This window comes from Mustela nigripes, chromosome 5 (genome assembly GCF_022355385.1).
Source record: "Mustela nigripes isolate SB6536 chromosome 5, MUSNIG.SB6536, whole genome shotgun sequence".
NCBI classification, from domain to species: domain Eukaryota; kingdom Metazoa; phylum Chordata; class Mammalia; order Carnivora; family Mustelidae; genus Mustela; species Mustela nigripes.
In genome coordinates this window covers 68722466-68736575 of record NC_081561.1, presented here as the reverse complement: position 1 = coordinate 68736575, position 14110 = coordinate 68722466, and the positions used below count along the sequence as shown (strand labels likewise).

At 36.6% G+C, this 14110-nt stretch overlaps 1 protein-coding gene across 2 annotated transcripts in view; it reads left to right on the top strand.

Moving 5' to 3' along the window:
- CEP85L (centrosomal protein 85 like) overlaps positions 1–7724 on the top strand; it is a 182153-nt gene extending 174429 nt beyond the window's left edge. For both annotated transcript variants that reach the window (XM_059400619.1, XM_059400617.1), the window contains exon 13: positions 2897–7724. In XM_059400619.1, the coding sequence (XP_059256602.1) occupies positions 2897–3060 (164 nt within the window). In that variant the 3' untranslated portion in view covers positions 3061–7724. The remainder of the gene's footprint in view (positions 1–2896) is intronic.
- Positions 7725–14110: the final 6386 nt, after the last annotated feature.

Genomic DNA, 14110 nt, shown 5'->3' with positions numbered 1-14110 from the left:
TGCTGTGCAAAAGCTTTTCATTTTGGTATAATCCCAGTAGTTTGATTTTGCTTTTGTTTCATTTGCCTGAAAAGACCTATCTAGAAAAATGTTTCTATGGCCTATGTCAAAGAAATTAACACCTGTGTTTTCTTCCAGGAGTTTTTTTATTGGTTTCAGGTTTCATATTTAGGTCTTTAATCTATTTTGAGTTTATTTTTGTGTATAGTCTAAGAAAGCAGTCCAGTTTCATTCTTCTGAATGTAGCTGTCCAATTTCCCCAACACGATTTGTTGAAGAGATTGTCTTCTCCACGTTGTGTATTTTCGCTTCCATTGTCAAAGATTAATTGACCGTATAAGCATAAATTTATTTCTGGTCTCTCTTTTCTGGTCTGTCGATCTATGTGTCTCTTTTTGTACCAGTACTATATTCTTTTGATTACTGTAGCTTTGTAATACATCTTCAGATCTGGAATTGTGATACGTCTACCTTTGTTCTTTCGCAAGACTGCTTTGGCTGTTTGGAGTCTTTTGTGGTTCCCATACAAAATTTTAGGATTGTTTCACAACATTTGTGAAAAGTGTTGATATTTTGACTGGGATTACATTAAATCTGTAGATTACTTTGGGTTGTATGGATATTTTAACAATATTAGTCCTTCCAATCCATGAGCTTGCTGTATCTTTCCAATTTGTTGGTGTTCAGTTTCTTTCATCCATGTTTTAAAGTTTAGGGCCTTCATTTCCTTAGTTAAGTATATTCCTTGGTATTGTATTCTTTTTGGTGCAATTGTAGATGGGATCTTTTCTTAATTTCTCATTCTGCTTCTTCACTATTAGTATATAGAAATGCAACGATTTCTTTATACTTCTATAATTTCGTGTCCTGTGACTTTACTGAATTCATTTATCAGTTCTTTCGTAAGTCTTCAGGGTTTTCTGCAAAGAGTGTCATTTACAAACAATGTAAGTTTTACTGATTCCTCAATAATTTAGGTGTTTTTGTCTCTCTTTTTGTATATTTTCTCTTAGTAATCTTACCCATGTCCTTTTGCTTTCTTTTAGTGCTGTCCCTCTGACCCATACAGACATTTATCTCTTTCCTGCCTAGAATGCCCCCCCCCCCCGGCTCTTGTTTATACTTTCCTTATATTAGAACCAGTTATTCTGTAGGCATCATAGTACTCAACTATGTCCAAAAGAGAACCTGCTTTCCCTCCCTCCCTAATCCTGCACCTCACTAGTGGTGCTAGTGAGTAGCACCACTATCCACCTGTCCACCCTAATCCAGATTTTTCTCCACCCTGCTCTTTCCTGCATCTGGGTATGTCCTTTGCCTAGGCCCTAACCCCTATATAACTTAGGATGGTTGAGCTCTATCATTTCTACCAGTTCCTTCTTAGCATTCATTCCTTCCATTACATCTCCATTGCACTGTTGCCTTAAATGAAGCTTTCAAAGTCCTTCACCTGGACTGGTCTCTCTGTCCACTGTCTTGCCTACATTCCCCCACCAATCCATTTTTTTCACAATGCTGCCAGAGTGATCTAACCTAATGGTAATTCTGATTTCCAAATATTTACAGTCCCCTAAAATAGAGATAGGTAGGTCTCACATGCCTCTTTAGCCTTATTTCTTGACCCTTGCCTTCATAATTTGTGCTCTGCCATTTTAGAGCCGGTTACTTACATTCTTGAAGCTTCTCAGATTCTTTGGTTTTCTGCCTTTGTGCCTTTTTTCATTCTGCATCTTGGCCCATCTGATGAAGCTGCACCCTCTCCAGTTGGCTGATTGTTCTCTTCCTTGTGCCACTGCAGTCTGTGTATGGTGGTAGGACACCTATAATACTTAACTGTGCTTACTTGTTTATGAAGTAAATCATTAAGAATAAACCACTGCATCCATTATTTTGCTGGCCTTTCCATCTAGCATAGTGCCTGGATCATGGTAGGTGTTCAGTTAGTGTTTGTTGAATTAATTTAATCTGACTCTTACACCTCCAGTAAGCTACCAAGGCCAGTAAAAGCATAAGGAAAGATTTATTTATTTATTATTTATTTATTTATTTTTAAAGATTTTATTTATTTATTTGACAGAGAGAGAGAGATGACAAGTAGGCAGAGAGGCAGACAGAGAAAGGGGCGGGGGAGGCAGGCTCCCCACTGAGCAGAGAGCCCGATGCCGCTAAAGGCATCTGAGCTAAAGGCAGAGGCTTAACCCACTGAGCCACACAGGTGCCCCAAGGAAAAATTTATTTTACAATTATTGACTCCATCTGCTTTAATATTGAGATGTGCTGACAAAGAGAGGAACTGAGGTAAATAATTAACAGCCAGCTGACTCAGGGCCTCACCCTCCCCACCCTAGGTCATTCAGCGATTGGGCAGCTAGCCGTCAGCCCAATTGAATTGCATGGGGTTGTAGCATTCCATATATATATATATGTATATATATATATTTCACACACCACACATAAACATACATATACATACATATACACACACACTTACCATATATTTTGGAAATTTATGCTTTCATGCTAATAAACCCATTTTGCAGTCTATAGAAATTAAAGTTATCACTCCTTAATACAGAAGTTTTTTGTCAAGTCAGAATGAGTGCTATAGTTGAGCTTGAGAGTTATTAGAGCATGCTTTTTCTTACTTTTGGAATGTTGTCATGCTTTAAACATGTTGAACATGTGTATTACAGTATGGATTTAATGCAATTTAATTAGTGAAAATTTTAAAGGAGCAAGTAAACAAGATCTATTTAATACTGAATGATACATTTAAACCTGAACCTGATTTGTATTCAGGATACAGCATTATATTTCTAATGATAATTAAGTTAAAATTCCTAAAATGCCTTTGGTCAAAAAAGTGTGAGACATTCTCCATATTTTATTTCCACAGCAATGAACTGTTCAGCTGAAGAGACTGAGAATGACTATAGCCCAGAAACACTCAGTAAAAAATTGTCAGATGTATGCCAGTTACGGAGGGACATCGATGAATTAAGGACTACAATATCCGACCGCTATGCTCAGGACATGGGAGACAACTGCATTACCCAGTGATCAGCTCTTGGTCCCACAGCAATAACGACCCATTGTTAAATGCTGCTGTGTTACAGTTCTTCATATTTCTGTTTAGGAGCCATAATGGAAAGTCACAAGTGATATATAGGACTTTTTTTTTTCTGTGGATTTGTTTTCCTGGGGGAGAAAGGGGATTTGATGAGGCTTCAAAGGGGGCTTATCTAATCAGGCCAAAAAACCAAATTACTATTTGAAAAATGTGATGAAGTATACAAGAAAAACAAAAAATCTGTCTTCTCATACTACTGATTGTAGGACCAAGCTGTGAATAGTGCCCTTCAGATAAATGTATAGGATTTCTTTTTATCTGTAGCTGTGTGTGTGCGTGTGTGCGCACATGTGTGCACATGTGTGTTTATTCACAAAATTATAAGGATTTCTAGGGTCAAAGCAAAGCTTCCGAGAAAGGCACACATTGTTTATTCCTGTATTTCTTTTCTTTCATTAGAAGCTTGTGTTGTTCTTTGGGGTTTTCAAGGGCTGGCTGAACAAGAGTTCCAACAACAGGCAAGGTTTTAGTAGGAGTACAGCTGGCAAAACCATTTGTCTTTTGAACAACCACTGTGCTGCGATGATGAGGTTGTGGGTTTGGGTTGATTTAGTACTGTGGGTAGGTCAGCTATTTTTCCAGAGTGATTATGGGTTGCCTTAGAGGTATGAAATTTTGATGTGATAATCTTTTCATTAGCATTGCAATTTATATATCACAAGGCAACTTAACATAATTTGAACTAATTTTAACATGTCCCTTACTATTAACAATTTTTCATTTACAATAATCAATGTAAACAAAGCCATAAAGAATTAATGCTAACCATCTAAAGCCATTGTTGTAAAAGAAGGATTAACAAAGTCACTCTGGAGCAATAGTTTATTTATCCATTTCTCACGTTTACATTTTAATAGTTTTGTATGTTTTAAAGTTAAAACTACTTTAAGAAAAAGCCAACCTGTATTCTTGATATCTGAACTATCACAAACATAAAACAATATCAAAACCAGGTGATATTTCAATTATATTTATTAGGTAAAGTACATTAACAACTGGGTTTTTCATATAATACAAGGTTATTTCTTCTTCTGGAGTACAGGATATCATTATGAAATGAAACTGATTTTTAAGTAGACATACAATTATTTAAACTTCCAAACAAGTATTTTCCTGTTTTATTTGGAATTTTGGGAGGATTATGTTTTATTACTTTAGAACATTTATTCCTTTCTTTTGAATACACTTAGTTATGGCAATCATTGTTCTTTACACACTGGTTTGTTTTCTTGATGCAATCAGGTCTCAAGTAGGGTAAGACCAAATAAGAGGTAGAAGAAATAAGGGGCATGAATTCAACAGGATAATACTGTTTGGGGCAAGAACAGATCACATGTCTGTTTCTGTTGCCAGGCTTATATACTGGTATAAAGATTGCTCCTAGAAAAGATTTTTCTTAAATATTTTCAGATATTTAAGAAAATATGTGGGATAAAAACTTGAAGGAAACCCCAGGAAGACATTCAGTTCAGAATTTGGCTAATATGCAGCACTCAGTAAGTTACTCTGTGGTTATGTTACAACAGTCAGTTATAATACATTGTAAGTACATCCAACTGTACTTTTGTTTAGTGCCTGAGTCCTCCCTACTCTTACTTCTTAGGATCTGGGCACTAAGAAATCAGTGCATGATAGTGATTTTGCATTCCAAGTACCTATGCTCATATGGAAAAGTCACTTGTAAGAACATGGCATTCTAATGTGTTCATTTGTTTTTTAACGTTGGTGGTTTGAAGACAATCAGGGAGTAGTAAATTTATACCAAAAATCTGAATCAAAGAACTCTGCCTTGTAAAAATATCTGTAAAAATGGGCCTTTATATTAAGTAGATACTAGCATCTGAAAGAGAGAAAACACAGTGCAACACACAACTTTCTTAACATTCTCTCTGAATAGAAACTCCAACCCCTCCCTCTCAACTTCCACAGTTTGGGAAATAAAGTCACCCTAAGATGATAGTACTGATGTGCATAAATAATCACTGATTGCGTCACTAGGTTCTTATTGTCTTCTAGGTTTTTAGTATATGTTTTTGGGTTTTATGGTTATTAGTGTTGTTTTGAACAAACTTTTGGTCATTTGCTTTAATTTACTGTAGACATATTTTTGTTTTCTGACTTAAGGTAAAATATTTAATTTTTAAAATAAGTTTTCTTTTAGAACTTACAGAATTTGACTTAATTCACATGTCTTGAGGTAAAAGTGTGTTAATTTAGAAAATTGACTACTACTGGTGTATTTCCATTTCTAAAATGTCTACCTCCTCATAAATAAAAAAGGAAAATAAGATGTGATAGTTTAAGTATAACCCTGAGTTACAAAATTAATCTCTTGGAGTTTGGAGTTTGTGAAGGGACCTAGATAATAAGTAGACAGTCTTGGAGGGAATATTTTTGGGGAAATGAAATAGTAGTATTCTATTTGTCAGCATTTAATTTTAATTTTATTTTTCAGGAAATTCCCCTTTCCCAAGATAACTTCTTCTGTTAGATTGCAAATAATACTGATATCTCATTGAAAACAAAGATTTGACTGTTAGGTCAAGTAAGATGGGCAAATAGAAATACTAAGTGTCTTATTCTAGTTTGAACTAGGATGTTCTCAGATGTTATTATACTGATATATGTCTGAGATGAAAATTAACCTAAATTTTGAAGTTAAATCTATTTGGATGATTTCCTTAGATGTGAAAACTTTTTAATTATGCTTTTGTGAATTAAATGCTTATCTTCTTAGGAAGTATCTCATGCAGTGTTAACATTTATTATTGGTGTTCTGGATTTTGAAGTTGAGATTATTCTGCCTCAGTCACACAAAAGCAGGGATAAAGTAACAGTATCTCAGTAAAAGACCCACTTACCTGTGCAGACAAAAATAACGGAATCAAAGGCACAATAGTTGTCTTTTCTTTTGATGTCTGAAGGATACTTTAGTTAAGCTGTTAGTAAATTTTCAGTGGCCTCTAATTTTAAAAGCTTAAGTAGTGACTAGATCAGTCATACCTGGATTTCTTTTTTAGCTGAAGCAGTCTCACCTTGCTACTTCTCCGCCATCTTGACTCCTCCCCCCCTGGATTTCTTTTTTAAATAAGTATTGTCCCTTTTTATATTTGAAATGGGATTCAGTATTTAATATTAACAACATTATTTTTGTGTGTAATTTATTTTGGTCATGAGAGTTTAGTCAACTGAATTAGGCTTCTTTCAATAGCTTCTTAAAGACAATCTCAAGGGCTGCAGTGTTGCTAAAGTGGATATTGTACATTTCTAACTCAGTAATGAGCTTATAAATTAATTTTGTCATAGTTCAAGACGTTACTAGAAATTCCTTAGAGGATATTTTTAAAGGAACTACTTTATTGGGAAAATGTTCTTTCGATATCAGTAATCGTTCATTGGATAACTTAGTAACCGAGAGTTTGGGACTGTATTTTTACATAGCATAGTTCAGCTCAGGCACACTTTTAGTTTGAATTATTGGCATTCTCTTAAGTAGATTTCTATCATTATAGATATGTAATAATAAGCAATTCTCATAACCATGCTCACTCAGACTATATCATTTGAAACTGCCAGTAGCTGTAGCTCTCTGAGCCAAAGTTTAATTCATTTTGTTTCCGTTTTTGACAATTTTCAGTGTTCACAAAACAAGAAAAATAATTTCCTATTTGGTGAAAGAGTATAATTTCCAGCTTTACCCCAAGATGCCATGGTGATATATTGCTGTATGATAATATTATACATTTAATCATGAAAGGGGAAAGCTTTTGGATTTTTTTTTCTTACTTAAAAGAAGTACTGAGTATATTAATGTAGTTTCAAGTCGGTAAGTCATTAACAACACTATAGCAGCAGCATACAGAGAGAACCTTTTGTGCCTTTTTGCCTGCAGTAAGCGTTCATTTCTGTTTTACATGAGTTTTAAGAATGTTGATGATTATTGCACCTTGTTCTTCTGTAAATAGACCTGATTAGGGATTTTTTCTTAAGGAGCAGGTTTTCATTATTAGGTTAGATACCTTAGGTTAGGAAACGTGAGAGGATATATGTTTTCCCCAGTGTAGTAAGCAGGAAACTCCTCCCAGAATGTAGTTATTTGTGTGTATATGTGTGTACATATATGGATAAATATTTAAATACAGAAACATAAAGTTTGGCATCACAGTGGTGTGATGACAAGAAGTAGTAAGGTGCTAGCTAGGTGGTTACATTAAAAGCACAGCAGAGTGTATAATCAGTCACTATGACTGGTGGTTTTTGTAAACTAGGTTCAGTTTTTGAACCACCCAGAATACCTCATGTGTAAATACAGAGTGGTCGTGACTTAATTGAAATACAGTTATTGTAAAAGGAATGTGAAGCCACTGGTTGGCTTATGCCTTCTGATCTATCATTCTTGCCTCTTTTTTTGTAAAGGGGTTATTTTTTGTTTTTGTTTTTTAATAGGGTTTACAGCTAGAATTTTGAATGCCAAAGTTCTATTTATTGAATTTTAAAAAGTTTTCAATGTTAATGGCTAAGTATTTTTCCACTGGACTATTGTTTGTGATGTTGGAATTTGTATTTACAGAGAAATAAATTTTTTATAAAAAGATATATGTCTTTGGAAGTGCCTAATCTTAATATAAGAATGTATTCAAAATTTCAGACTCCTCTGAATTCTCGAGGATAAGAATATGCTGACTTGACTTTTAGGTAAAAGCTTTCTATGAATACACGAGAAGAATCTTTGACTAGAATACTTCTGCTTTTAGTCTGTCTTACAATTTCTTTTCAGTTACTGAAAAGCTTTTTCTCAGGGTCTTCCCAAGAAGGGCACTGAGATTTTCTGATGACAGGTGCCATAAATACCAAGGCATGCCTGTATTTATTTTAGCAAATAGTGCTGTGTTGTTTTTTCAGTTTTTAAAATCCCTGTTTAAATCAAGAGTTTTCTTTCTAGTTTTCCAACAGACAGCATTGGTTTCAGTACTACCAGAAGGTTGAGCTGGCAAGTTAAAATTTTTCTGTTTTTCCCCCTTTTAATCAGAGGTTGAAACCTTATTGAAACATACACAAATACAGAATTGTTTAAACGTTACTCTGCAGGGGTCGTGACATCTCAGCTTTAATGGTTTGCTAGCCTAGGCCCAGAGATGCCCTGTGGATGGCACCCTTGGTCCTTGCTTTAACACATATGGATGGTGATAGCCTCAGTGTCTCTAGGAAGTTGGTTAATTTTTGGATTAGCAGTATCTGTTTGCAGTCCAACTAATTTGGCATGGCTATCAGTCTTTTGTGAGACATCTAATTCAGTTAACAGGAGAAGGACCACTTTGGAAATCATGCATCACAAACCATTTCGGTTGCAAGCGAATGTCTTAAAATAAAAACAGTGGATAAAATCCTAGACTATTTTTTTAATTTTATTTACTTATTTGACAGATCACAAACAGGCAGAGGCAGACAGAGAAAGGGGAGGGAGGAAAGCAGACTCCCTGCTGAGCAGAGAGCCCAATGTGGGGCTCCATCCCAGGACCCTGAGATCATGACCTGAGCTGAAGGCAGAGGCCCAACCCACTGAGCCACCCAGGTGCCCCAATCCTAGACTATTTTTAAGGTGATTAGTAAAGAGGTCTCTCCTTCAGAATGAAAGATACGATTACTTTTGATCTGGTTTAAGAAAGTATTTTAATGGGGGGAGTCAACAAAGAGCTTTTGATAGTGTGCATCCCAGTGATTTTCCCAATGATTTGGGCTTCTCTTTATGCCAACTTCCCCTAACCAAACAAAACCATTCTGTGTGGAAACATAGAAGTCCGTTTAAAAGAGGCGTGAGATACCTTGTTAGTATTGGCACAAAATGGTGGGGTGTGGATCCAGCAGAGCAAACATCCTTTAAGAAGGAACAAAATCTTAACTTAGAAAATGAATGCTATTGCATCTAACTTTGCATATATACACAATTTTGAAGAATAGTAATTTAAGCAGAAATAGTGTATACAGTCACATCCCTTCTAAACAAGCAAACAAGGTAATTTAATTTACATCTTCTATTCCTACACTGATCATTTAGTCATAAAACAAGTGGTTAAACTTGTTTAATCGCCTGTACTTTAAAAATAATGCACAGCCTTCTATGCCTTCTGTATCATCAGCATCAGCATCAGCATCCTCATTAATCAACATTTGAGCACATGCCAGACAAGTATAAGGACCTTGCATAAATCATCTCATTTATTTCTCTTTATAATACTCTATGGAATAAGTAAGGTGCTATTTTTATTCCCACTTAGACCAAAAAATTGAGCCAAAGAAAGGTTTAGTATCTTGAACAAGTTTGAACAGCTTGTAAGAGACAGAGCCATAATAAGAACCAGGTCTCTTTAACTCCAAAACCTGACTCTAGACCACTCACTAGACTTCTGTTGCAGGTTAATGCTCAAAATTAAACTATTCCTTCCAAAAGCTTCTTCCTAGTTGAGCTGTTACATTTCGAAAAGTTACACCTTTATTCCAAGAATCATTTGTGGTGATTTCTTCCTTTTATACCCATCCATATTAGTTTCCTATTCCTTCTGTAACAAATTTCCACAAACTTGAAATGCAATTTATTAACTTACAGTTCTGGGGGTCAGAGCTCCAAAAAGGTTCTCTCCGGACTAAAAATCCAGGTGTTGACAAGGCTGTGTTCCTGTCTGTAGACTCTGGGGGAATGTTTCTTTCTTTCTTTTTTTTTTTTTTTTTTTTGACTTTTAATTTTTTATTTTTTATAAACATATATTTTTATCCCCAGGGGTACAGGTCTGTGAATCACCAGGTTTACACACTTCACAGCACTCACCAAAGCGCATACCCTCCCCAATGTCCATAATCCCACCCCCTTCTCCCAAACCCCCTCCCGGCCCAGCAACCCTCAGTTTGTTTTGTGAGATTAAGAGTCACTTATGGTTTGTCTCCCTCCCAATCCCATCTTGTTTCATTTATTCTTCTCCTACCCACTTAAGCCCCCATGTTGCATCACCACTTCCTCATATCAGGGAGATCATATGATAGTTGACTTTCTCTGCTTGACTTATTTCGCTAAGCATGATACGCTCTAGTTCCATCCATGTTGTCGCAAATGGCAAGATTTCATTTCTTTTGATGGCTGCATAGTATTCCATTGTGTATATATACCACATCTTCTTGATCCATTCATCTGTTGATGGACATCTAGGTTCTTTCCATAGTTTGGCTATTGTGGACATTGCTGCTATAAACATTCGGGTGCACGTGCCCCTTTGGATCACTACGTTTGTATCTTTAGGGTAAATACCCAATAGTGCAATTGCTGGGTCATATGGCAGTTCTATTTTCAACATTTTGAGGAACCTCCATGCTGTTTTCCAGAGTGGTTGCACCAGCTTGCATTCCCACCAGCAGTGTAGAAGGGTTCCCCTTTCTCTGCATCCTCGCCAGCATCTGTCATTTCCTGACTTGTTTATTTTAGCCATTCTGACTGGTGTGAGGTGATATCTCATTGTGGTTTTGATTTGTATTTCCCTGATGCCGAGTGATATGGAGCACTTTTTCATGTGTCTGTTGGCCATCTGGATGTCTTCTTTGCAGAAATGTCTGTTCATGTCCTCTGCCCATTTCTTGATTGGATTATTTGTTCTTTGGGTGTTGAGTTTGCTAAGTTCTTTATAGATTCTGGACACTAGTCCTTTATATGATATGTCGTTTGCAAATATCTTCTCCCATTCTGTCAGTTGTCTTTTGATTTTGTTAACTGTTTCCTTTGCTGTGCAAAAGCTTTTGATCTTGATGAAATCCCAGTAGTTCATTTTTTCCCTTGCTTCCCTTGCCTTTGGCGTTGTTCCTAGGAAGATGTTGCTGCGGCTGAGGTCTAAGAGGTTACTGCCTGTGTTCTCCTTAAGGATTTTGATGGATTCCTTTCGCACATTGAGGTCCTTCATCCATTTTGAGTCTATTTTTGTGTGTGGTGTAAGGAAATGATCCAATTTCATTTTTCTGCATGTGGGTGTCCAATTTTCCCAGCACCATTTATTGAAGAGGCTGTCTTTTTTCCATTGGACATTCTTTCCTGTTTTGTCGAAGATTAGTTGACCATAGAGTTGAGGGTCTATTTCTGGGCTCTCTATTCTGTTCCATTGATCTATGTGTCTGTTTTTGTGCCAGTACCATGCTGTCTTGATGATGACAGCTTTGTAATAGAGCTTGAAGTCCGGAATTGTGATGCCACCAACGTTGGCTTTCTTTTTCAATATCCCTTTGGCTATTCGAGGTCTTTTCTGGTTCCATATAAATTTTAGAATTATTTGTTCCATTTCTTTGAAAAAGATGGATGGTACTTTGATAGGAATTGCATTAAATGTGTAGATTGCTTTAGGTAGCATAGACATTTTCACAATATTTATTCTTCCAATCCAGGAGCATGGAACATTTTTCCATTTCTTTGTGTCTTCCTCAATTTCTTTTATGAGTACTTTATAGTTTTCTGAGTATAGATTCTGTGTCTCTTTGGTTAGGTTTATTCCTAGGTATCTTATGGTTTTGGGTGCAATTGTAAATGGGATTGACTCCTTAATTTCTCTTTCTTCTGTCTTGCTGTTGGTGTAGAGAAATGCAACTGATTTCTGTGCATTGATTTTATATCCTGACACTTTACTGAATTCCTGTATAAGTTCTAGCAGTTTGGGAATGGAGTCTTTTGGGTTTTCCACATATAGTATCATATCATCTGCGAAGAGTGATAATTTGACTTCTTCTTTGCCGATTTGGATGCCTTTAATTTCCTTTTGTTGTCTGATTGCTGAGGCTAGGACCTCTAGTACTATGTTGAATAGCAGTGGTGATAATGGACATCCCTGCCGTGTTCCTGACCTTAGAGGAAAAGCTTTCAGTTTTTCTCCATTGAGAATGATATTTGCGGTGGGCTTTTCATAGATGGCTTTGATGATATTGAGGTATGTGCCCTCTATCCCTACACTTTGAAGAGTTTTGATCAGGAAGGGATGCTGTACTTTGTCAAATGCTTTTTCAGCATCTATTGAGAGTATCATTTGGTTCTTGTTCTTTCTTTTATTGATGTGTTGTATCACATTGACTGATTTGCGGATGTTGAACCAACCTTGCAGCCCTGGAATAAATCCCACTTGGTCATGGTGAATAATCTTTTTAATGTACTGTTGAATCCTATTGGCTAGTATTTTGTTGAGTATTTTCGCATCTGTGTTCATCAAGGATATTGGTCTATAGCTCTCTTTTTTGGTGGGATCCTTGTCTGGTTTTGGGATCAAGGTGATGCTGGCCTCATAAAATGTTCCAAAATTTCTATTTTTTGGAACAGTTTCAGGAGAATAGGAATTAGTTCTTCTTTAAATGTTTGGTAGAATTCCCCCGGGAAGCCTTCTGGCCCTGGGCTTTTGTTTGTTTGGAGATTTTTAATGACTGTTTCAATCTCCTTACTGGTTATGGGTCTGTTCAGGCTTTCTATTTCTTCCTGGTTCAGTTGTGGTAGTTTATATGTTTCTAGGAATGCATCCATTTCTTCCAGATTGTCAAATTTATTGCCGTAGAGTTGCTCATAGTATGTTCTTATAATAGTTTGTATTTCTTTGGTGTTAGTTGTGATCTCTCCTCTTTCATTCATGATTTTATTTATTTGGGTCCTTTCTCTTTTCTTTTTTGATAAGTCGGGCCAGGGGCTTATCAATTTTATTAATTCTTTCAAAGAACCAGCTCCTACTTTCGTTGATTTGTTCTATTGTTTTTTTGGTTTCTATTTCATTGATTTCTGCTCTGATCTTTATGATTTCTCTTCTCCTGCTGGGCTTAGGGTTTCTTTCTTGTTCTTTCTCCAGCTCCTTTAGGTGTAGGGTTAGGTTGTGTACCTGAGACCTTTCTTGTTTCTTGAGAAAGGCTTGTACCGCTATATATTTTCCTCTCAGGACTGCCTTTGTTGTGTCCCACAGATTTTGAACCGTTGTATTTTCATTATCATTTGTTTCCATGATTTTTTTCAATTCTTCTTTAATTTCCCGGTTGACCCATTCATTCTTTAGAAGGATACTGTTTAGTCTCCATGTATTTGGGTTCTTTCCAACTTCCTTTTGTGGTTGAGTTCTAGCTTTAGAGCATTGTGGTCTGAAAATATGCAGGGAATGATCCCAATCTTTTGATACCGGTTGAGTCCTGATTTAGGACCGAGGATGTGATCTATTCTGGAGAATGTTCCATGTGCACTAGAGAAGAATGTGTATTCTGTTGCTTTGGGATGAAATGTTCTGAATATATCTGTGATGTCCATCTGGTCCAGTGTGTCGTTTAAGGCCTTTATTTCCTTGCTGATCTTTTGCTTGGATGATCTGTCCATTTCAGTGAGGAGAGTGTTAAAGTCCCCTACTATTATTGTATTATTGTTGATGTGTTTCTTTGATTTTGTTATTAATTGGTTTATATATTTGGCTGCTCCCACGTTGGGGGCATAGATATTTAAAATTGTTAAATCTTCTTGTTGGACAGACCCTTTGAGTATGATATAGTGTCCTTCCTCATCTCTTATTATAGTTTTTGGCTTAAAATCTAATTGATCTGATATAAGGATTGCCACGTGTGGGCTTTGTCCCGGGTAGCCTCTGGAGCGATGTCCCTCAGCGGAACAGACTTTTAAAAGTCCTGATTTTGTGCGCGGTTGCTCCGCCGCTTGCCGGGTGCCGGCCCCTCCCCCCAGGGTCTATCTTCCCATCGCTTTGGATTCACTTCTTCGCCGGTCCTACCTTTCAGAAAGTGGTTGTTTTTCTGTTTCCAGAATTGCTGTTCTTCTTCTCTTCGATCTGCCGATGGATTTTCAGGTGTTTGCAATCTTTAGATAAGCTATCTAGCTGATCTCCGGCTAGCTGAAGTAGTCTCAGCCTGCTACTTCTCTGCCATCTTGACTCCTCCCCCTGGGGGAATGTTTCTTTGCCTTTTTTTTTTTTTTTTTTTTTTTTTTTT